General features: G+C 36.0%; 2 protein-coding genes and 1 long non-coding RNA gene across 5 annotated transcripts; all 3 read right to left on the minus strand.

Moving 5' to 3' along the window:
- Window positions 1-3,608: 3,608 nt before the first annotated feature.
- Window positions 3,609-6,086, minus strand: LOC125670650 (uncharacterized). Of its 2 annotated transcripts, XM_056161160.1 has the most exons (3): window positions 6,067-6,086; window positions 5,737-5,929; window positions 3,609-4,063 (listed from the first exon to the last, which is right to left on the minus strand). In XM_056161160.1, the coding sequence occupies exons 2-3, from the start codon at window positions 5,802-5,804 to the stop codon at window positions 3,634-3,636; spliced, it is 498 nt and encodes a 165-aa protein (XP_056017135.1). In that variant the 5' UTR covers window positions 5,805-5,929; window positions 6,067-6,086; the 3' UTR covers window positions 3,609-3,633. The 2 variants fall into 2 exon arrangements, with proteins under 2 accessions (XP_056017135.1, XP_048761900.1); XM_048905943.2 differs by lacking the exon at window positions 6,067-6,086 and having other exon boundaries at window positions 5,737-5,993.
- A 6,693-nt stretch (window positions 6,087-12,779) lies between these two features.
- On the minus strand, window positions 12,780-15,488 carry LOC130053721 (spore cortex-lytic enzyme-like). Its single transcript, XM_056161159.1, has 2 exons — window positions 15,278-15,488; window positions 12,780-13,445 (listed from the first exon to the last, which is right to left on the minus strand). Exons 1-2 carry the CDS (start codon window positions 15,385-15,387, stop codon window positions 13,013-13,015), a joined length of 543 nt encoding a protein of 180 aa, XP_056017134.1. The 5' UTR covers window positions 15,388-15,488; the 3' UTR covers window positions 12,780-13,012.
- A 5,960-nt stretch (window positions 15,489-21,448) lies between these two features.
- LOC130053722 (uncharacterized) lies at window positions 21,449-24,231 on the minus strand. 2 transcript variants are annotated; one of them, XR_008802072.1, is made up of 3 exons: window positions 24,090-24,231; window positions 23,883-23,989; window positions 21,449-22,212 (listed from the first exon to the last, which is right to left on the minus strand). It is a non-coding gene; the product is annotated as an uncharacterized LOC130053722 (long non-coding RNA). The 2 variants fall into 2 exon arrangements; XR_008802073.1 differs by lacking the exon at window positions 24,090-24,231 and having other exon boundaries at window positions 23,883-24,061.
- Window positions 24,232-24,977: the final 746 nt, after the last annotated feature.

The following is a 24,977-nucleotide window of genomic DNA, read 5'->3' on the forward strand; positions in this document are numbered from 1 at the left end:
AATTATATTAAAATGAACAAAATCATAATCGACAGTCGCAATTGTTCTTATTAAGACCAAATTAAATAGATATTGATGGAATAAATACGAAATGGTTACAAAAAACAACCCCAAGGAATACCAGAACAAAACAATCTTTTAAAATAATCTCCAAGACAATTTCATAGTATATTTTAATCCGTAGGATGATCCAAACATTCGTTTGATTTTAAGTCAATCATTGGTAAATTCAAATGTATCATTACCCATTTCGTCATGTGTGGCCTACGCAACATCGCATTCTTTGCCACATGAAGAATATATGGACCAAAATGATCCATATGGCCTACAGGAGGTTTTATTTTCTGGAAAAGATAAATAAAACAAGCGTTTCGTTAATTAAAAGGTGAAGAAAATACATTATGAAATACATGAACAAAAAAATAATAAAATCCGAAATTTAGTAAAGAGGAGCAATTGTGAATCAGACTTACAATAAAGTCAACAAACCTGTTCCATCAATTTGTTCCGTATGGATATAATTTTATGTCGAAAAAGAAATCGTCTGAAAAGACAATTTGTTAGTTTGTTGAAGATTTTACATTGTTGATGCACCTCACAATTGCCGCTACTTCCTCCCCAAATGCTTTGAGTGTGTCTACTAAAATCAAGTAACCCTCTTGGATGTATGCAACCTGTCAAAGTTAAAAAGTATATATATATGGGGGGGGCCATATTTCTGGGTTTTTTCTCTTCTAAATAATGCCGACAATAGTAGGAATGTATAACATTTTAATATAGACCAAAATACTTTAAATGTGTAAAAATTATCACAATGCATATTCGTTTACAAAAGTTATCAGTATATTTACTATGCGTATGCAAGCCGCATGGCCCAGTCTGACGCTGAAGACATCGACGTTTTTGTACATGTAACGTCGCGATTCCTGATTTCCTTTATTTTTCTAACGTCTTACTCGTCTGCATTCTTCTTTTTATTGTCATCTGATTAGAGTATCGGCACCTACCTTGCACATACACGACTCATATCAAAGTCTTTGGTGACGATATTCTACACCGAAGATTTCCTAACATCTTATATGGACGCGACTTCCTTAAAGTAACATGTCTGTCCTGTCTGTCGTGATGATGTCATGAACAAGGAATTTCGTGCTATCTTTACATACATGTAGCAGAGGTCTTTCAGAGCAAAGTCTAACAAAATTATTTTATTGTGCATGTTTTATACCGTTCTTTTTCCAACAACTTAAAATTACTTTGATGTAAGATTAAATAAGTTTACACGCCTTATCGGTTTATTCACTAATTGTAATGCGTTATGCATAAAAATTGAATGGGCGGATCTCCGTAACTAGAGAGAGTAACATCACCATTTCTTCACAGTGGTGGGAGAGGACCACTAATACCCTACCACAAAAATTTCAGTCCCCGGGGTAGGGGTCTTCGACAATTCCGAACCCGGTATTTATTCACTAGGTGTAATGCGTTATGCATAAAACATGGAGGGGCGGATCTCCGTAACTAGAGAGAGTAACATCACAATTTCTTCACAGTGGTGGGAGAGGACCACTAACACCCTACCATAAAAATTTCAGTCCCCGGGGTAGGGGTCTTCGATAATTCCGAACCCGATGTTTATTCACTAATTGTAATGCGTTATGCATAACAATTGGATGGGCGGATCTCCGTAACTAGAGAAAATAACATCACCATTTCTTCACAGTGGTGGGAGAGGACCACTGATACCCTACCACAAAAAAATTCAGTCCCCGGGGTAGGGGTCTTCGTTAATTCCGAACCCGATGTTTATTCACTAATTGTAATGCGTTATGCATAAAAATTGGAGGGGCGGATCTCCGTAACTAGAGAGAGTAACATCACCATTTCTTCACAGTGGTGGGAGAGGACCACTAATACCCTACCACAAAAATTTCAGTCCCTGGGGTAGGGGTCTTCGATAATTCCGAACCCGATGTTTATTCACTAAGTGTAATGCGTTATTTAAAAATGTCTGAGGAGCGGATCTCCATAACTAAAGAGAGTAACATCACCATTTCTTCACAGTGGTGTGAGAAGACCATTAATACCCTACTACAAAAAATTCAGTCCCCGGGGTAGGGGTCTTCGATGATTCCGAACCCGATGTTTATTCACTAAGTGTTATGCATTATGCATAAACATTGGAGGGGCGGATCTCCGTAACTAGAGAGTTTAACATCACCATTTCTTCACAGTGGTGGCAGAGGACTACTAATACCCTACCACAAAAATATCAGTCCCCTGGGTAGGGATCTTCGATGATTCGGAACCCGATGTTTATTCACTAGGTGTAATGCGTTATGCATAAAAATTGGAGGGGCGGATCTCCGTAACTAGAGAGTTTAACATCACCATTTCTTCACAGTGGTGGGAGAGGACCACTAATACCCTACCACCAAAATTTCAGTCCCCGGGGTAGGGGTCTTCGATAATTCCGAACCCGATGTTTATTCACTAAGTGTAATGCGTTATTTAAAAATGTCTGAGGAGCGGATCTCCATAACTAAAGAGAGTAACATCACCATTTCTTCACAGTGGTGGGAGAGGACCACTAACACCCTACCATAAAAATTTCATTCCCCTGGGTAGGGGTCTTCGATGATTCCGAACCCGATGTTTATTCACTAAGTGTAATGTGTTATGCATAAAAATTGGAGGGGCGGATCTCCGTAACTAGAGAAATTACCATCACCATTTCTTCACAGTGTTTGGGGTTGGTAACTGGCACCCCATCCTTATAATTCCAGTGTGGTGTTGTTTTGTGCATATAGAAATTTGAATTGCGAACTGCGTTCTGGAATGCAGTTCACTATTGAATTGCGAATAGTGAACTGCGAACTACGTTCCAAAATCTGAAAGGCTCCCGCACTATTTATGTGATTTATCTACGGGTTTGTCGTAGATAAATCAAATAAATAGCTTGGAAAGTACCACAAATGATTTTAAATTCCAGACAAGCTTTCCCATACCTTCGTACGTTTTGTCGTGAATAATTGCAAGGATTGAAAGAAAAACAATCGCAGGTAATCATGACGTTACAATGCACTATTTACATCAACTGCGTTATATTTCCCGCGTTAAATGAATCGCCTAAAGTCGTGTTGTAAAATGTTATGGGTCTTCGCTGATATCAACGGTCACACCGTAAACATAATTTTTTTATGACATGTTGATACTTCGATCTGCAGGTAAATCCTGATCTCACTACCAGTACTCGATCAAAAACTTTCCTTTCTATTCATCGCCACTTAAATTGAAGATTTCATTCGATACATCTGCGACTTTTGTACAATTTTGTTTGAGAACTTCATTTAATTTTAGTTTCGTTTAGTACTGGAAGATTGGACTCGTTACTTCAAAGATCACAATCCATGCTCAAACTTACGAACAGCGAGCAGGATTGTTTTCTAAATCGGTTTTTTTTTTATGCAGAAGGTTCCTAAAAATACTACACAAGACTTAGTAGCAATGTTATTTGTATGTTGGAAATATGTGAAACATAGAAACACTGTTTCTATAGAATAAATTAGATTTTTCTCACAGAAAAGATCTGAGACAAACAATGACAGTTTCAAAGATCTAAGAATTATTTTATTAATAAGCGGGCTCTCGGCAAACAAAGTAACGCTTTCCAATCTTCATTTTCCTGGTGGCTGTCCCTCCCATAATAGAATTTGTTGCGTTGCATGGATCAAATGCGCAATAATCTGTTGCGCAACTTATCGTATCGATCTTCCGACTGCATAGAGCGTCATAAGAAACAGCGTGGGCGTTATCGTATTCATCTGTGCCTGTCTGCTTTGCGTAGTTCCAAGCTTGCGTATCAATGTCATTATTTAAAGTTTCATATTGGTAACTTCCGTTATTTGTTTTCTCATCGACTACTTCGTCGAGGGTGTCCGGATAACTTGGGTGACCTAATCGGTTGACAATACTGTAAGCCACATTCAGCTGTCCCATCATGGATTCCCTTCTGGCTTCTCCGAATACAATTCTGCCGACAATATTTATGTTCCTGTGATTACTAAAAACAAAAATTCTAATTTATGAAGAACCTTGGTTAAATTTTTATCTGAGGACACTTTTGAATCATATGATTTGGAAAACAAGACTTCATAAGAACTTTGTAAAAGAACTGTTGAAGCCATAACTAAGTGACTGAAGACAAAATAGGTACTGTACTAAATACTGTATACGGGTTATTTTCGCCCTGTGTCATTTTCGCTTTTCTACACTTGCGGACAGTTTCGCTTCGTTTTCAATTTGCCCAGACACAATTGTGGTAAAAGAGAGATACGAGAGAAAAATTTTCGCCCAGTCTTAAATTCGCCCACTGATAATAAAGACGAATGGGCGAAAGTAAAGCAGGGGGGGGGTGTTATTTCCCTGTATACAGTAGTAGTATAGTCTAGGTATTTACGTCGTTAACGGTTTCTTCGATTTTAAGACTTTTGAGAAAATCCATTATGAAAATAAACAATTCCCAAGCAAACTTATGTTAAAATCATTTTCTTTTGTTTCAAGAATGAATAGAATGACCTGGACACCTACTAAGAATGTACAGAATTATCAGAAAACTATACTATAGTTAGTTTTCTAAATTTTACAGAGTATATGCTCTAAACCCTTTATAGATAAGGTGAAGATAACGAACAGTGATCAATCTCATAATTCCTTTCAGGAATACAAAGTAGAGAGTTGGGCAAACACAGACCACTGGATATACCAAAAGTGGGATCAGGTTCCCAGGAGGAGTAAGCATCCCATGCCGACCAGTTAAACCCACCATTAGTCCTATATCTTGATCAGGTAAACGGAGTAATCCTTAGTCAGAATGAATGTGCCAAGAACGGCCTAACAATTGGTATGAAACACGTCAGACAACATTTAACCCAATAAGGGGTTGCATTGGCAAACTAGATCATTAGAACGACTATAGAATTTGCAAAATACTTAATTTAAACGCAACTGTATTAACCCCTGTAACATCAACTTGTTTATCAGTAGCCTACTACGATTAAGAAACTGATCATATGCAGAACAAGCTCCTCATGATAATGGAATAATTCTACATGAAAATAGAAAGTTGACGATTTAGAAGCTCAAATCACCCGGTTGTCATAAAGTTGAGTGGTTAGTTTGCCGTTGATGTCTATTTTCAATAAAATATCTACGTACGAAGCAGATGCGGAGGACTCTTTGGTGTATTCTATTTCGAGTTAACTGGGATATATCGAATCAATATATGAATGAAAATTATTATTGCTAATAGATAATACGTCGTCGATATATCTAAATGTTGAATTGAAGGCCACAGCAAAAATATCTTTTCTTGTTCGAATCGACATATGAATGACTACGGTTATTGTTGATAGAGAGAACGTCTTTTATATATCAAAATGTCGAGTTCTTCTCATATAGAGGTTTTTGAATAAATTATGTCTCATAAGAATATGATAACAGGTCAGCTAACATAGGAGCACAGTTCGTGTCCATTGGAATTTCATATTAAATATCTTAATAATCCCAATTATTATTTTGTCTAACACAATTTCACACACAGCATTACTGTACACAACAATAGATTGAAACATTAGACATTTATCATTTACACCTGGTATTACTCATTTATAAGAAATTAAAACAATATCATATCAATTTTAAGTGTATCAACATTAAATTTTAAAAATAACATACCATAATTTTCCTGAAACTCTGACCACTAACACAGCTTGGGTTAGAAGTATGAAGATGTGCCTGTTCATTCTCTGTTATGTAATCCTGAGGGCTTCTGGTAGACTTATCACTGGCACGCTCTCTTATAAAGCATCTATATATACACACACCATCAGCTTATTCCAGGATGTTAATTTATCTTTCTGTTGATAGGCTGGAGATGAAATAAAGAAATATTTACATTCAGTCGAATTCAATGAGTTTTCCAAACACGGTGACATGCTTATGAACATTTCAAAAATTGATTTTCAATCTTAAAGGAAATGTAATGCATAATATCAGCACAACTACATCTGTCTGCTTTCTTGTTCTAATCAATATAATTATGTTTTAGTAATTCATGAATACTTATTTATTTATAGATTAGGACCAAGCACAAGATATGTTCGATGAAATGCAATAATAGCAATTGCCATGACAATACAAATACATATCAAGTGTCATGAAATACCAAAATAAATTTAACACAAAATGCTAAAGATTTTAATTACATATACAAGGGAAAACAATGAAGTGCATGTTGGTCTCAGAGAGAAATGGACAAAACCAGAAACATTTTCCACAAAGGAGGTCAAAACGTTTCAAGAATGATAATATTTTTGAATGTTTATACTGTAAATTCCTAAATATACACGGGGAATCTAGCATCGCCTAATTTCGCTTTGCTATGGAAATTCTTATCATTATTTCAAAGATTCTGTTACTATATTGATGATAAATTGCATGGAAGATACATCTGCAAATCTACGTTCATTGAATAGTTTAGATTATAACACATGTACCCGAATTTCTATTAAAGTATGGATACCTTAAGAAAAGGTGTGATGCCAAATGATTAATCTGTGGATTGGTAGCAGTGATTAATTAGATCATGGAAAATGGACATTTTGATATCTGTTCCCATGTAAGGAAAAATAGAACTATACGGAACTCTTTGATAATTATGCTATAAAATCGGTGAAGTCAGGGACTTTTTTAGCAAATAGAAACTAAAAGGGCTGATGTGTCTGGAATCCATGTCCAATTTAAAGGAAATCATCATCTCAAAAGTGATTAACCAATTGAGTGGGGGCGTTGAGAAGCTTTGGGGAAATTCCAACAGCCACGGTAAGTGAAAAAAAAAATCCAGACAAGGAGTAGGTTTAATTCAATGACAGCCATTGACACAAGAAAAGAAAGTAGTCATTCCCTAATTGATAATATGTCACGATACAGGAACACTACGATACAATGATTAATGTAACAGGCCACACATCATCAGATCCAAACTGCTAGTACATGTACTCACTACCAACTGAGTGTATGTAGTCGAATCTAAAGGCATATCATAGTCATACATACGTGTACGATATGGGTTTTAGAATTTGAAAATGAATATTTTGAATCAATGATTTATCTTAACTTAAGGAGCAGCATGCAATTATTTCCAAAGGTAGATACATGTACTTCATACACTTCTTGCAGAACTTTCATTAAGAGCTGGAGACTGGCAATTTCTCACTCCTAGTTTGTGCAAAATTGGCACCTACTTCAGTGCTTTCTATAGCAAGATAAATAAACCTGTGTTATATCAATATAAAAATACAAATGTCACGATCAGAGATCAAGTGCAATAATTTTAAAATGAACAAATAACACATGTCAAGAACATTAATTATGCTTGTTTGATGTTTTTCTGCAATTCATATTTCGCACTGTAACACATGTGGTAAAAAACGGAAGTAGGGATTTCCCAATTCCCCACTTCTTGTTAACCTGTAGTATAAGCCATGAAGAAAATAACGGGTTATTTTGCAAAGAGAAGTAGATTTGGTGACGTCGAACATTCCATTCATGTGAAGTATTTATTCAATTAGAGTTACAATCACTTTTTAAAAAGAATTAATACAGGTTGAGTCAAACTACTAAAGAAAGATGCGTTAATTATCATGTAGCAAAATGAGGATAGGAACTTGTTAGGACTAACGAGTTCTGTCCGAGCTCTTTTCTGTTTTCTTATTCCCTCACTTTCTATGGTCATGTCCAATTTTATACGCCTGCTGAAGACCGTCGTCCGTCTGTCTGTCTGCCGTCTGTCTGGACCTTGTAGGCAAAATGAAAATGAACCGTAGTCTGCAGGATTTTTAAACCTGGTACATTTGATCACCTTGATGAGAGGAAGATGCCCATGGTTTTCCAAGGTCAAAGTTGTAGTATCAGTTAATAGGAAAACCTTGTAGGCAGAACACAGTTGAAGCTAGGATCTTACAGCTTGGTACATTTGGTCACTGATAATTCTTACTGATAATTCAATGCTATATTTTAGTGTATAAACTTTATAAAATGCCTCTTAGTGCCTTCTTAATTCCAAATATTTTTCTGAGGGAAGGGGCTTTATTTCATTTCACGTCCTAATTCTAAACTGATTGATGACCCTGTACTTGCTGAAAATGATGAGTTACAATATAACGTGAGCTTATATGTATCATATATAATCAAAATCTACAGCTTTCAGTTCATCAATGTCCTTTCTATCCCTTTTTGTAAGACTATTTATCAAGGATTTGTCTACTGCAGGGTTATGTAAGTGATGTGCAAAGAAACCGAGAATTCTTTGGTGAGGTTGAATGTGCATACCAATATTGGGAATGATATTGGCAAGATATAATCAAATGTACATGTATGTCCTTTAGCAACACTACATGTATAACAAATTATTTTAATCCTACGTCCAACTGAACCAATTAAGCAAATTTAGTTTAGATTAATTATTCTAATTGGTCTCTATAGCTTACATTTCTTTGAATTAGTTTTCCAGGCTTCAAAATGGAAACACCTGTTCTGACTCCATCTTAAGGTAGCAGCATGTCAGGTCATAGAACTTTCCCAGCTATCACGTTTATCTTGATTTGTCAAACTACTGAGCCCACAGTTTGACAAATTCTATTTCTGAGTTAAGGTTTGATGTTTGTCAAGGAAATTTAACTTTTAAGGAATGAGTAAATGTAGCTAATGTATCCTGATTTTTGATTGGATCTAAATTAGAAATATAGGTGGAGTTTACTGATTTTTAACCATGTGATCTTTAGAATAGAGAAAGTTTTTTTTATCTTTAGAATTTCTTTCAAATTGTTACAAAACTTTTGATTATTATAAATTTGTGTAATAACATTTTCTGTATTGATTAGTTGGTGTTTTTTCCCTTCAATATTGGAATTGTAAACTGAAATTATATTTAAATTTTTGGTGACAATAAATTCTAAATTCAACAACCGTGTGATTATTTTAAGGACAAAAGAATTTTCTAAATTTCATTGGACTTGCATATGTTGGAGAATCTAAAATATTTTTTGGTTATTTTGGACAATAATTTGAATTTTCATAATATTTGGAATGCATATACCAAGAGAAGTGTATTTGCCAAATTTATGTGCATCATTTCATTCGTTATGATGATGTTCATGATAACGATGACAACAATGAAAACGATTTACTACACCAAGAATAACATTGTAAACACAAATTACTTCAGTAAGACATGATAATACATCATAGCAATGTTAATTATGATCTAGTACACATCTTAGAAAAATGTATATATTTTATCAATAGAATTCGCTTCGTTAACGAGAGTAGTACAATACAATACCTATATGTGTAAAGAGTCATAACTCTTTCAACCAGAGACAGAAAACATACCTGGTGCAGATGGAGTTACCTTCCGTAATTACACAATTACGAAAGTCTACCGAAGTCTACTGAATTGCATTCATGAAGAAAACCTACACTTAACACCCAAACTTCATCAATAGTATTATATATAATGGATATAAATGCATACACTTCAATGATAAATTTGTACTGAAATTACTAAGTATGCATACGGTCAAATAAATATCAACCTAATGCACTGTCACTACTGCACTTAACATCACAATGATAATATACAAAGTTAACACTCTGACACCAATTTAGAAGTTTTCTCCATAGAAAAATTGTTCTGGGGAATCCGGGTTAGAGTAGATCCTCAGGACCCCTTGCTTGTTGTAAGAGGCGACAAAATGGGGCAGACCGGAAAAATCGAGGCCACGTGTCACAGCAGGTGTGGCACGATAAAGACCCCCCCCCCCTGCTCAATGACCATAAACGCCGAGCATAGGCCTAACTTTTGCAGCACTTTAACGGCAATGGTGACGTCTCCTCATGAGTAAAAGATTCTCGAGAGGGACGTTAAACAACATGCCTCTCGACTTCTCTAAAGAGAATAAGTACTAGTGTTGTAGATAATTTTGAAATGTGTATGAATTGGGTGTGGTACGTGATAATGACAGATGCTCTATTTCTCAAGCATTTCAAAACTTCACATGAAAGGCGAAGATAACGACCAGTGATCAAAGTCATAACTCCTATAAGCAATACAAAATAGATAGTTGGGCAAATATAGACCCCTGGATATACCAGAGGTGGGATCAGGTGCCTAGGAGGAGTAAGCATTCATCGTCGATCGCTCACACCCATCTATATCTTGATCAGGTAAACGGAGTTATCCGTATTCAAAATCAGTGTTCAAGCAACGGCCTAACAATCGGTATGAAACACATCAGACAGCATTTGACAGGTTATATTGGCAAACTACTTCGTTTTAACGACCATAGAATTGACAAAAATGCTGACTTTAATCGAGACTGTTGAAACCCTGGCTGCGCCATGAACTTTTTTGTCAGTAGCCTGCTTCGATTTAAAAACCGATCATAAGCAGAACAATCCCTTGTATATCGAATCAGTTGAGATATATACACAGAATATGCAGGTGATAATGGAATATTGCTACATGAATATGGGAAGCTGAAATCATGCAGTGTGTATTTGTTTCGGTTTATTCTGTAATGAACTGGTCGAAGTTAGAGTCATTTTGAGTTGAATCACACTTTTTATGTGTTTTTTAATGTAGACGTATTTGTCGATGATTTTAACAGGTAAAACAAATGCCTTTGTGTAGATATTTATTTTTATGATACAAGAGGAAAGATGTTGCAGGAAATATTGTTTTGCGAAACTAACCAAAATGTGTTATTATAAGAAAAGGTCATATATTCAGCAATCAGTGTTTAAATCTAGAGTAAAGGTAATGAGCATGATAATTACCTAATACATGTATTTACATTTGTCAATGCACTTCCTTATGAAAGGTGAAGATAACAAACAATGATCAATTTCATATCTCCTATAAGCAATACAAAACAGAGAGTTGGGCAAACACGGAACCCTGGGTATACCAGAGGTGGGATCAAGTGCCTAGGAGGAGTAAGCGTCCCCTGTCGACCGGTCACACCCGCCGTGAGCCCTATATCTTGATCAGGTAAACGGAGTTATCCGTAGTCAAAATCAGTGTGCCAAGAACGGTCTAACAATTGGCATAACAGTACTAATGAAATTGACATTCAATTTCTTGTAACATGAAGTTGGTCACGTGATCAGTCTTTTCTTGTGTATGAATACAATCACCGCTTCAAAAGTCTGTTGCTGTAGTCAGAATCAGTGTGCCAATAAACCATATTATGTAGCAATATACCATTATCACCTGCATATGGTGTTTATATTTCTCAACTGATTCGATACGCAAGATCTTTTTCTGCGTATGGTCAGTTTTTAAATCGAGGTAGACTACTGACAAACAAGTTAATGTCGCAGGAGTTTCAACAGTCTCGTTTAAAGTCAGCATTTCGTAAATTCTATGGTTGTTATAACGATCTAGTTTGCCAGTACAACATATCATGGGTCAAATGCTGTCTGACGTGTTTCATACCGTTATACCGTTCTTGGCACACGGATTTTGACTGCGGATAACTCCGTTTACCTGATCAAGACATAGGGCTCACGGTGGGTGTGACCGGTCAACAAGGGATGTTTATTCCTCTTAGACACCTGATCCCACCTCTTGTATGTCCAGAGGTCCGTGTTTGCCAAACTCCTTATTTTGTATTCCTTAAAGGAGTTATGAGATCGATCACTGTTCGTTATCTTCGCCTCTCATACATGGCGCAATGGGTGCCATCACCACGACCAAGGTCACTTCACAAGAGTCAAAATCACTGATAAAAATTTTTGAAATTCATTTTGTTGATAACATATTTTAATGTACATGCAAATTTCGTATTTCCCTTTCCTATCATTTGGTGTCTAGTACAACTCAGCTTCTGTGTACATGTAAATTAGAAATCTGTCTAGGAATATCTCGCAAATGACATCGTGGCCTAAAAGGCTTGGACACTAACGATGATGATGCATGGTCATACACTTATACGATGTTTGACTGTAGGAACAGCAACATTGATATGAAAAAGAAGTCAATATCCTTATGTCTTATCACTCGATATATGCTGGTAGACAAAAATAACAATAGTTCATTTCTACACATCTTCGCTAGCCAAGGGTGACGATACACGGTGTTCCATGTATCGTCACCCTTGGCTAGCGAAGATGATTTCTACATTGAATAGAAACAATGCCCCAAAACCAGGTGCAAAATCCATGATGTGGAAATTAAGATTGCTGCTACCACTTTATAAGGTTTGTTTAATGCTAGGTGTTATTTTATCATTAAAGGGATTGAACGTATCTGTAAAAGGAAATCTGGTCTAATTATCAGGTATTGCTAACAATCACAGGAGCTAGCTACACTTAGTTTGCAACTGGGACCAATAATAATATGTTTCTAATTCAAGGATTTTGAATCGTAACCTTTTGAATCTAAGGCAAAATTAATAATTTAACGTATCGGTAAATCGTAATCTGTACCGAGAACTTAACATCATTTGACGCATCGGTAAATCATAATCTGTACCGAGAACTTCACATCATTTGACGTATCGGTAAATCGTAATCGAAGATTGGACTCGATACTTCATAGATAACAACTCATGCTCAAAATTACGAACAGCAAGCAGGACTGTTCTCTAAACTGGGTCATTTTTTTCTGCAGAAGGTCGAATGCATAGGTTCTATTTAAAAATGCAACACAAGACAATAGCAACAGTGCTCATTTGCATGTTGGAAATACATGTATGTCAAACATAACATTCTTTGTACACAACAAATAAACTTTTTTTTTGTTTAGAAAAAAAGATCTGAGACGAACCATGAGAGTCTCAAAGATCTAAGAATGATTTTATCCATTAGCGGGCACTCGACAAACAAAGATTTAAGAATGATTTTATCCAGTAGCGGGCACTCGGCAAACAAAGATCTAAGAATGATTTTATCCAGTAGCGGGCACTCGGCAAACAAAGAAATGGTTTCCAATCTGCATTTTACTAGTAGCTGTCCACCATTGATTTGAATCTGTTGCATGACATGGATCAAATGCGCAATAATCTGTTGCGCATCCTGTCGGATCGACCTTCCGCCTGCATAGAACATCACCAGAAGCCTGGATAGCGTTCCTGTATTCAAGTGTGTTTGTCCTCTCTGCGTTGTTCCAAGCTTGCGTATGACTGGCAAGATCTAAAGTTTCATATTGAAACCCTCCGCTTTCTGTTTTCTGATTGACCACTGCGCTGAGGTTGTTCGGATATCCCTCATGATTTATTCGGTTGACAATAGTGTAAGCCACAGCCAGCTGTCCCTTCATTGATTCTCCTCTGGCTTCTCCGAATACAACTCTGCCGACAGTCTGAATGTTCCTGTCAATACTAAAAACAAAGTCTAATTTATGAAGAACCTTGGTTACATTTGAATCTCAAGATGCTTTCTGAATCATTTCATTGCATTGATCACTGGTCGTTACCTTTACCTTTCATTTGGAATAAAAGACCATGGGAACTTTATAACGAAATTATTGAAGTTGTAACTAATTGACCCAGGATTGATTGATTGGTGTTTTCCGCTACACTCAACAAATTTTCAGTTATCTGGTGGCGCCCATATTTTATTGACGGAAGAGAGAACCCAGATACAATGTACCTGGGAAGAGACCACCGACCTTCTGCAAGTAAACTGGGAAACTTTATCACTTACCGGTGCGAGTGGGATTCGAACCCGCGCCGACCAGAGGTGAGAAGCCGTGTGATTTTGAGCGCGATGCTCTTACCACTCGGCCGCGGAGGCCCAAAGTGACTCAGGACAAGAGGCAATATTCTAAATATTATGTATAGTCATAGTCTTGATATATTTATGGCGTCAACGGTTTCTCCGTTTTTAAGACTTTTGAGAAAATAGATTGTAAAAAAAAATTCCAAAACCACAATTTAATCGAAAATGTTTTAACCATTCTAATATAAGTCATGCTATTTTGTTTTAAAAATGTAGAGAATTATTAGGGATCCTTATGATTAAATCTTCCTAAGGATGTACAGAATCGTTGGTAAACCGTATACCTTGGTTAAGTTTCTAAACTTGACAGATTATGTGCTCTAGTTCCTTTATAGACATAATTCCGATTATTGTTTTGTCTACCGGGTTACAAAATTTACGGCTTTGCTTGCTAACAGGCTTTATATCTAGGAATCTGCGAGTCATGCTAGTGGACTTGATAGTTTACTTCAGAAGTTCAACACTTGGAGGTTGGGGGTGGGTGCATGTCACACTAGATGTCTATCATCAATTTTACAAGCTGCAGAACAGTAGACAGATCAGAGAACTACAGATCCATCTCTTATATCGCTGCAGAACGGTAATTCTTTGAGAAAATATTGGGATAGATCTCAGGATATGGGGCTCACGGCGGGTGTGACCGGTCAACAGGGGATGCTTACTCCTCCTAGGCACCTGATCCCACCTCTGGTGTGTCCAGGGGTCCGTGTTTGCCCAACTATCTATTTTGTATTGCTTGTAGGAGTTATGAGATTGATCACTGTTCGTTATCTTCACTTTGCATCAGAGAGCTACAGATCCACCCCTTATAAAAACCTTTGATTTATGGTGCACAATTGAGGACACATATAGTTGTATTCTTGTATTGCCGTCTCGTAAATCTGATATTAAAAAAATTTATAAGATATCTTTCTACTACACTTGTGTCCAAATATACCTTCAAATATTAATCAAAGCCACATACGACCCGAAAACTCGCAGCTTCAAATGATTTCGTTTGTTGACGTAACCATGTTAGGTAGCCAGTAAATTCGGACTTGTTGCTATTGGTATCTATTCATAAACATCAATCAATCAATCGTTACAAGTTATGTATTCGGTCTTCACTTATTATAAACACGAATAATTATTAGACATTAAGAATATAGTTTATTTAAAGGTAAAAAAAAAAAGCGCTCTTAATTATTGAAAATGCTACAAAAGCCGAATCTGGTCCTTTACGCCCGTGTGACATGGATGGGAACCGCACCAGACTAATGAAAGCCGTGTAATCGTAAGTTTACCTATTTGAATAATCATTATTTAAACGAACTGGGGTGATTTATTGAAAATATTTAATTAAAGATATTTGTGTGGATATTACTCTCATCTATAACAAATTAAAACGATTTTATATACACGACTAGTGTATAGATATTTAAAATAACATTACCATAATTGTCCTGAAACTGTGACCGTTAACACTGCTTGGATTAGAAGTATGAACACTTGTCTCCCCATTTTCAAATCTGTAATCTTGAGCGCTTCTGGTAAACCTTCCATTAGCACATTCTTTTATAAAACAGACACGCCATCACCTTATTCTAGGATGTTAATTTGTCTTTCAGTTGACAATGTGGAGGCGACAGAAATGGGTTTTCTAATCAGGATGAAATGCTAATGAGCAGTTTAAAATTTATGATTCATAATCTTAAGAAAAAATATAATGTATGCCATTAACATAATTACATCGGTCTACTTTCTTTTTTTAACATGTTTATTTCATTATGTTCTAATGAAATATAATTATGTTCTAGTTATTCAGGAATACTTAGTTATTTATACATTACGACTAAACACAAGATAGTTCGCTGTAATATAATATTAGCAATTACCATGGCAATACAAAAAGATATCAAGTAAAATTGATACCAAATAAATTTAGAAACAAAATGTTATAATATATTTTATTGCATGTACAAGGAAAAGCTATAAATCTTAGAGGGACATGGACACGATTTGAACTGAAAATTTTCAAATGTTTGTTTTCCCATTTTAAATTTTTACAAATGCTCAACTAAAGTATATTTAATGGTCAGCAAAAATTTTAATGTCAGTCATTGAGTTTCAAATGCGATATACCATTCACAATTCTTTGATATATAAATAAGGCTCCTGCTATATTTTTGTTTACTAATAGATTGCTTGATAGAAAATAGCATGTTTAAAACAAAATGAGATGTGACAAACACTAGAAAATATTTAATTGTGTTCAGAATTCACTTATAAAAAAAAAACCCAGCTCCGCTTTAAACGAATTTGTACTATGCTGTAAGGATTTCAACCTGTGTAAACAAAGCATGACACGTGCCTGTTTCCATAACAAAGAATTTTGAGATATGTGCCTCTCTTTAAAATCAACAACTGACATTCAAATATTTTCTGACCATGAGTAATGCCTAAGTTAAGCATTGCAAATTTTTTAAAATTTTCAACTCAAATCGTGACCATGTCCCTTTAAAACACAGGAAAAAACTATACACACATGAGAATACAAAACACACAGTATAATATACTTCTCAATGGAACAAAACGATACACAAAAAGACCATACAAAAACAGAACAATGGACGACACACAGAACAATATACCTCTCAATGGAACAAAACAGTAAACAAAAAGACAATATAAAAACAGAAACTAGATAATCATAAACAAAAAATACACAAAATGCTGAACAGTATATTGCTCAATGGAACAAAACAGTACCCAAACAATGAAATAAACAAAACAGTACCCAAACAATGAAATAAACAAAACAGTACCCAAACAATGAAATAAACAAAACAGTACCCAAACAATGAAATAAACAAAACATTACCCAAACAATGAAATAAACAAAACAGTACCCAAACAATGAAATAAACAAAACAGTACCCAAACAATGAAATAAACAAAACAGTACCCAAACAATGAAATAAACAAAACATTACCCAAACAATGAAATAAACAAAACAGTACCCAAACAATGAAATAAACAAAACAGTACCCAAACAATGAAATAAACAAAACATTACCCAAACAATGAAATAAACAAAACAGTACCCAAACAATGGAATAAACAAAACAGTACCCAAACAATGAAATAAACAAAACCTAGATCGACACACTTTTCAAAGCAACAGTATACTTAGTAATAGATAGAACAAAACACATTTCACAGAACAATATTTATCACAAGGAATCACGACAATATACAAACAGCACAAGATACATCACACACAGTACAATATATATCTGAAAGAATCAAGACAATATTTAAACAGGACGAAATATAACACAGGACAATATATATCGCAAAGAAAACAGAACAACATACAGTGTATATGTACATGTATATCTAAAAAGGAAGACAATATTTAAACAGGACAATACATGACACACATACCAATTGTTTAGCCGCTCTTTACATGCTATTTTGACTACGGATTACTACGTTTACGTGATCAATAGATGGCTCACGGCAGGTGGGTCCGGTCAACAGGAGATGCTTATAAACCCCTTCTGTAGCAGCTAGGCATCTGATTTCACCCCTGATGTTTCCACGGCTCCATTTTTGGGCTTTTTCGATTCAATAGTTTGTAGAGGATTTATGAAATTAATCCATGTTTCTTATCTTGATCATTTTTTACACAGAACAATACATATCTCACAGTAACAATCGGTTGGCGACCGTCGAGCTCTGTATAACCGAGAGGTCGTGAGTTCGAGTCCCACTCGTGTCATGGCCCTGTCAAACATAAGACGTAAACATAGGTTGTAATTGCTTCTTCGCCAAACAAGTAAGAGTCATCTGTCGTTCGGTTATCTGGGATAACCCTAACCTTAAAAATGGAGATATCGTGTCACGGCAGGCGTTGACATGTTAAAGAACACTCACTACTACGGCAATGAGCATTCAGCATAGGTCTAAATTTGTGATACTTCACCTACAGCTGGGGACGTCTCAATATGAGTGAAACATTCTCGATGGGATGTAAGACAAGCGAAGAATCATTCATCTTAAAGCAACAAGGCAATGTAAAAGCATAATACTGCAAACATGATAAAGAAACAATGCAATTTATAGAAAATGAACAATACACAGATAATTAATCTCAAGATACTATAGGAATAAACATTCTTTTTGAAGAATTTTTCGATGTGCAAACTTTGGACATTTTACTCACAAACTAAATAAAAATGCGAAGCACGTTTATCTTAAGTTTGTGAGTAAAATGTTCGGAATTTACGCATCGATAAATTCTTCAAAGAAAATGTTTGATTCTTATAATTCCGATTCGTTCCCTCTATTATCAATTTCAAAAATTTGAATCATTTCTCGAACTATGTTATTTGTTTTCGGGCTGGTATGTATGCATAGCGTTTTTGGATTTATTGATGTGTAAATTCTCAATTAGCTTTACTTTTGTCCAATCAAAACAATTGTAATAAATAACATTGGAATTATAGAAGCATATATAACACACGCCTTGTAGGAGTTATGAAATTGATCACTGTTCGTTATCTTCACCTTTCATACTTCAAATAAGTTTTCATTATACCCCTGATAACCAGTTTTTAAAAAATATATTGATTCAGAAAAAATGATGTACTTGCAGCTGTTTGCCAAAGATTAATTTTCCATATGGAGTATTTAGTATTTCACTACTGACACAAACTTTAACTGTAGGTACGCAGGTATGGAATATCATCCGTCTGATGCACACAATTTTGACTCTCGCAGTGTGAATCAGAGACAGGGTTACTCAGAAATGGAAATAAGTGAAATAACAAGGAGTCTTCGAGAGGGGCTCATTTTCCTTTAATTATGTGTTTATTTGTGTGGTGTATTTTTCAGATTTGTAGCTGTGAGAAAACATTCAAAGTTTGACAATTTACTGCTCTTCATTGATTGCAAGTTAGGCATTGATTAATGAAATGCCATTGAAATGCTTAATTTTTGTTACATTTACAATAATTTTTGTATTGCTTCCATACAGGTTACAGTATATATTAGGAATTTAAATTGCACATTGTTTTTTTAGATTATTTTCAGATATCCCCAAATATACAGGCCCTTGATTTTCTGGGGGTACAAAAACCAGTGCAGAATGACAAGGGAGGTAAATGGGATCAACCATGTCCAAAATGTATTGTTTTTACCTTACCATACATGTTGAAGAACATTAGACCTAGCACTGCAAATAATTCTGTAAATTTATGTACTATTTTCAATGACAATATTGCACACATTGAATGAAAGGTGAGGATAACGAACAGTGATCAATCTCATGACTCCAATAAGCAATACAAAATAGAGAGTTGGGCAAACCCGGACCCCTGGATATAAGAGAGATGGGATCAGGTGCCTAGGATGAGTACGAGTGTGCAATATGACAGCAAGATTTGGCATGAGCTCAGGAAAGGCAGATTGACTGCATCCAACTTTAGTAAAGTCTGCAAAGCAGTTGATGGAAACAAATGTCCACCTTCACTTCTTCAAACTATTTTAGGCGAATATAGAGAAAATGCAGCTTCATCATTGGTTTGGGGTAAAAAGAAAGAGAGAGCAGGTCTTCAGAATTACATGAGAGTTTGTCATAAATCGCATGTACATCTCATTTTTGTCACATAGAAGTTTACGAATACACCCTACCATGAATTTCATTTGTTGTTCTATTGATGGTATTTTCACATGTAAATGCCATGATAACACTATTATTGAGATGAAGATCCAAAAGATATATGTGTGAAAAAAGGTTGTGTCATCAATGAGAAAGGTGAAATTGTTGTCACTGAAAACTCGGAATAATATCACCAAATGCAGGGTCAGATGGGTACACATGTATGTGATGTAAAACTTATACGGTACCAATTTTGATGCACCAGATGCGCATTTCGACAAATAATGTCTCTTCAGTGATGCTCAACCGAAATGTTTGAAATCCGAAATAACTATGAAGTTTTAGATCTAAATATAGCCAAAAACAGCGTGCCAAACAAGTGGAGCCAAATTCGTCCAAGGATAAGAGCTATGCATGAGGGAGATAATCATTAATTTTGAAACGAATTTCTAAATTTTATAACAGCAATTGAATATACATCCGTATTTTCAAGCTAGTAACGAAGTACTTAGCTACTGGGCTGTAGAGACCCTCGGGGACTAATAATATACATCAATCTATCAATTTATACAAAGACAGGAATATCTGAGATAGTGCTGATTTTAATCCGGATATTTTTCAGAGGATGCTCAGCAAACTTGAATCATTTTCAAGAAGCATATGGAGAAGTCTTTAATTCAACAGTAAGTGCTGATGTGCCTGCATAATTAGATCACATTGAAATCCCAAATCAATAACATCAAAACCTATTACTTTTCAACACTTTACACGACCAATCCTCACGATAAATTAAAGAGTAGACTTTTTGAAATAATAGACAGTTGCTTCTTCAACAAAAATAGAAAACGGAAACATTCATATCTAGTGATCAGTCATCCAAAAAATTACTTTGTTAAACACCACTCTGATTCCACGCACAAGTACTCTGACGTTGAAATAAAAAATATCCTAGAGTTCCTCATTGACAATACCTTCGTGGTCGTTGGTATTCAGGTCTTCCAACAATCTGTTGAAATTCCCATGGGCACGAATTGTGCTCCTTTGTTAACTATTGTTTCTATATTCATATGAAGCAGAATTTATTCTAAACCTTCTACGTGAGAAGAAAAAATATCTTGCTGTGGCCTTCAATTCGACATTTAGATATATCGACAACGTTTTATCTATTAACAATAATGACTTTCATTCATATGTCGATTCGATATATCCCTGTGAGCTCGAAATAAAAGACACCAAAGAGTCGTCCCCTTTTGCTTCATACTTAGATATTTTATCAAAAGTAGACATTAACGGCAAACTGGCAACTCAGCTGTATGACAAACGGGATGATTTCAACTTCTCCATTGTCAACTTCCCATATTTATGTAGCAATATTCTATTATCAACTGCATATGGTGTTTATATCTCTCAACTGATTCGATACGCAAGAGCTTGTTCTGCGTATAGTCCGTTTTTAAATCGAGGCAAGTTACTGACAAACAAGATGATGATACAGGGGTTTCAACAATCTCGCTTAAAGTCAGCATTTCGCAAATTCTGTGGTCGTTATTACGATCTAGTTCGTCAATAAACCTATCATTGGGTCAAATGCTGTCTGACGTGTTTCATACCGATTGTTAGATCGTTCTTGGCACACTTATTTTGACTACGGATAACTCCGTTTACCTGATCAAGATGTAGGGCTCACAGCGGGTGTGACCGGTCGACAGGGGATGATTACTCCTCCTACGCACCTGATCCCACCTCTGGTGTGTCCAGGGGTCCGTGTTTGCCCAACTATCTATTCTGTATTGCTTATAGGAGTTATGAGATTGATCACTGTTCGTTATCGTCACCTTTCATTAAATGTCGATCATATATAAGGTTGTTATAGCATTCAAGGTTTACTATAAATACTTATAATTCGAACAGTATATTCTACATAAATAGTCAAAATATGAAATTATCAACAATCCTCCAATTGTTTTGCCATTTATTAAAAGGAAAGGTATTCACATGGATATACATGTACAGTACTGATTTGAATACAATTTTATTTAACAAGTTGACAGTCAAGGCTGCATAACATTACACAATTTTATTGTACAAAGGCTTCATCTGGAGAGCAATAACACCCTGCAACATTGCATAGTTTTTCAAGCGTCCCATTGCTCTTTCGAGCCCGAGCGATCCTTCTTGGTCTAGTGGTTGCATTGTTATCCATCTGTTTTCCAAAAGAGAATGGGGGATGTTTAATGCTAGATCGCCTCTTATTAAAAAGCCAGGGCCTGTCATAACGTCATCGCCAAACTCAATATTATCCAAAAAGCCAGATTCTTGTACTATTTTCTTGTCAGAGATACTACCAGTGTACAAATCGGATACAGAACCAGATGGAGTTAGGGCTACTAGACACTTAAAGGTATTGTGGTGTTTGTAATATGAATAGGTTATTCTCTGAACAGATGGAAGGCTAGGTTTTTGTACAAAGAATTTTATGCAGTCTAAAATGCATCTTGTTGTTTTGAAATGTTTAAAGCATTTGGGTAGATTTTCCCTAATTTGTTCTTTGGATGGACATTTGATGAGAAAGTTAAGGTCATTGTTCATCAGAAACAACCAAGTGGTACATATTTGACTCGCAGAACTTTCAGAAATCGCAAAATCCTCTTCGGAGTCGTAACAAGGTTAGAGTTAACTCTTCCTTCAATGACAACAAACGCTTAGGGCCTCTTCTAGGAGTCTGTAAATAAATTGGATCATTATTGCGGCCTTGTTTACCCTACTCTTAATGTTGTATTCTTTATAGGAATTGTGGGTAGTGTGTCATCTTTACCTTTTCATTAAGAAATAAAATTACAATTATTTTATACTTCACCTCATTCAGCCTTTAAAAAACACAATTTTCTTATTCATTATGAAATTATAAAAAAGATAATTATTCAATAACATGCATGTCATGTACTAAGGTATTGTTTATTTCACAATTTGTGATGATAAAATATTCCATATAAACCCTTCATAACTGTAATATACGAGGTTAAATATGTAAGACTCCAAAGTGCGATGGGACTCCAAAGTGCAATGGTCACGCCAAACCCCGATGGTGTGACACGCCAAAGTGCGATGGTGTGACACGCCGAAATCTATTGGTTTGTAAGCGAAACAGTGATTTGGTACAGACTTTACCAACAGTGTGTTGTTTCTCTAAAATATCACTGCAAAATCCATGCATAAAATATAAGAAGTTCAACTGATTTCATTACCATCTAGGTGTCGTCTTATTAAACACAAAACTTTTCCAACGTGAAATCGTATAGAATGTTTTGCATTATAGCATATCCCCAGGATTTTATTACGTGTATGTCACAAGTAATAAATGATCATGAATTAAAGCTGTATGGTCCGAATTACAATATTTTTTCCCATCTCGTTAAAACGCAATTAAATCATCGCACGTATGTAGTTATGAGGCTGTATGACATATCATACATTATTTCACCTGTTTTAACCCAAATTATTTGATTTTAAATCGATGTTTACAAATAGCCGCGTCACTCTGCCATTTCAAGTGACAGTCACGTGACCAGTTCAAACTTTCAGATCATTGGTGATCTTATCTGTGTAAAGCTGTGTATTTTGTTACAACAGTACTGTGCCATAAGTTTAATAGAAATAAAAATATCAAATACCTCTTAGTAATTCGTTGTTTTACGCTCTTTCAGCCTTAAAACTAGACAGTTGCGTATGAGTTAATACATCATGTTGGGATTCCACTGACGCGCGTGGGTCTGGTTATAGAAGTCTATTATGGGATGATTTATATATGAACCACACTATATTTACTTTCTAAATAATATTCTCACTGTTTTCTTTTACATGCTGATATTTTCTAGCATGTAATTAAGGGAAAGTTAATCACTTTATAAAGTAATCAATCTGCTTTAAAGAAATAGTGTACAAAAATAATACATGAAGATCGGGTCATACAGCTTTAAAGAATGTTTGGGCGAATTAGATAGTTCGACAACAAATGTACTTTGCCGTTCTCACTATCTTCAACCATGTATACCTTGCCATTGCTGTCGTCCGTGTTGCATTTCTTCGGTTTCATTTTGAAAGACGTTAAGAATGACGTCACAATGACGTGACGTCACAAACGTTACTGAACTCCACACCATCGGACTTTGGCGTGGCTATCGCACTTTGGCGTCCGTAACGTTAGCAAACCATCGCACTTTGGCGCAGACCATCGCACTTTGGCGTGACCTTCGTACTTTAGAGTCTTACAAATGTAATATCTAAATGATGTCTTCTTGGTCCAACAGTAAATTAATAAGCTTAAAAACATATTTTTTTCCGAACAAAATTCAGCCTGGATGGCAAATAAGAAGATATGCTTTATTTCATTACCTTGGAATCCTGACACTCATTTGTCTCAGTGCTGTTCCAGTACACCATTGAGGATGCCTTTAACTTCAGCACATAGAAGAGGATTCCAAACACTGCCAACGCTATCCCTGTGAAGATCAAGAATAGATGTACTTTAATTCCAGATGCAACAACTAATACAACAAATCATAAATTGTGAACCTTTATTGCATAAACGAGAGCAATTACAATTTGTGGCGAGTATTTTTCACAATCTATTTATACAATGTGTCAATTACTCCAGCGGAACCCAGAGATTAACCAACTGCCTGAAGGGCCACCGGCCTTCAATTGGCAGAAGGCGCACTCACGGATAACCGTGATGTGGGAGACCTCTTGGTACCGTAACAAGAGAGAATACCACATATGAAGAGGTAATCAAGTACTGGCTCAGATCCTCACTCTATCCTACCTCCCCTGGTGCCATACACAGGTGTAAGCCACAAAACCTGTCCTCGGTACCTCAAGGGTCAATCCGGCCCCTAAGGTAAACAAAGGTGACCCCCACAACCCCCAGTACTGAGGGTGGAATACCCAGAGTTTAGAGTCAGACATAAACGAAATTCTCAATCGTGGTAATCTCCGAGTTCCGCCAAATGGACTTGTCTAAATACAAGTTCACCAGCCAACAACGCGTTATCGGTATTAATTACGTCATGTACCCTGAATTTCACTACCAGTCCTTCCGAGTAAAACAAACCATATTAACCTATGTAAAGAGCGAATCATACAAACACTGCTTCAAATGGGCCTTAACTTACTGCAATTCGTCTGGAAATACAGTCCCCCCCCCCCTTCGGCATTTAGTAAAAAAGTTTCAAGACCCCTTTGCAAGTTGTTGAGAAGCACGGCATTGCCCAAGTCATTCAGATGGGTACCGTCATACCTAAATAGCCCTTTCTCCGAAAATGTGATAGTTGGATGTCTAATGACTACCCCCACACCTCCGTTCCAAGAAAGTTCCTGACCTTACGGTTGATGTCTTAGTGCGTGGCATCAACTTTAGAAGCACTTTTGGCATTACGCCAATAAACGTGGCAGCATACCTGACCAAATGATAGCCATATCTGAGGCCAG

This window comes from Ostrea edulis, chromosome 4 (genome assembly GCF_947568905.1).
Source record: "Ostrea edulis chromosome 4, xbOstEdul1.1, whole genome shotgun sequence".
NCBI classification, from domain to species: domain Eukaryota; kingdom Metazoa; phylum Mollusca; class Bivalvia; order Ostreida; family Ostreidae; genus Ostrea; species Ostrea edulis.

Coding starts and splice junctions, on each gene's coding strand:
- LOC125670650 (XM_056161160.1), bottom strand. CDS start 5,804: ATGAACAGGCACATCTTCATACTTCTAACCCAAGCTGTGTTAGTGGTC. Junction 4,064..5,736: donor AGAGTTTCAGGAAAATTATG/GTATGTTATTTT, acceptor TTTTGTTTTTAG/TAATCACAGGAACATAAATA.
- LOC130053721 (XM_056161159.1), bottom strand. CDS start 15,387: ATGGAAGGTTTACCAGAAGCGCTCAAGATTACAGATTTGAAAATGGGG. Junction 13,446..15,277: donor ACAGTTTCAGGACAATTATG/GTAATGTTATTT, acceptor CTTTGTTTTTAG/TATTGACAGGAACATTCAGA.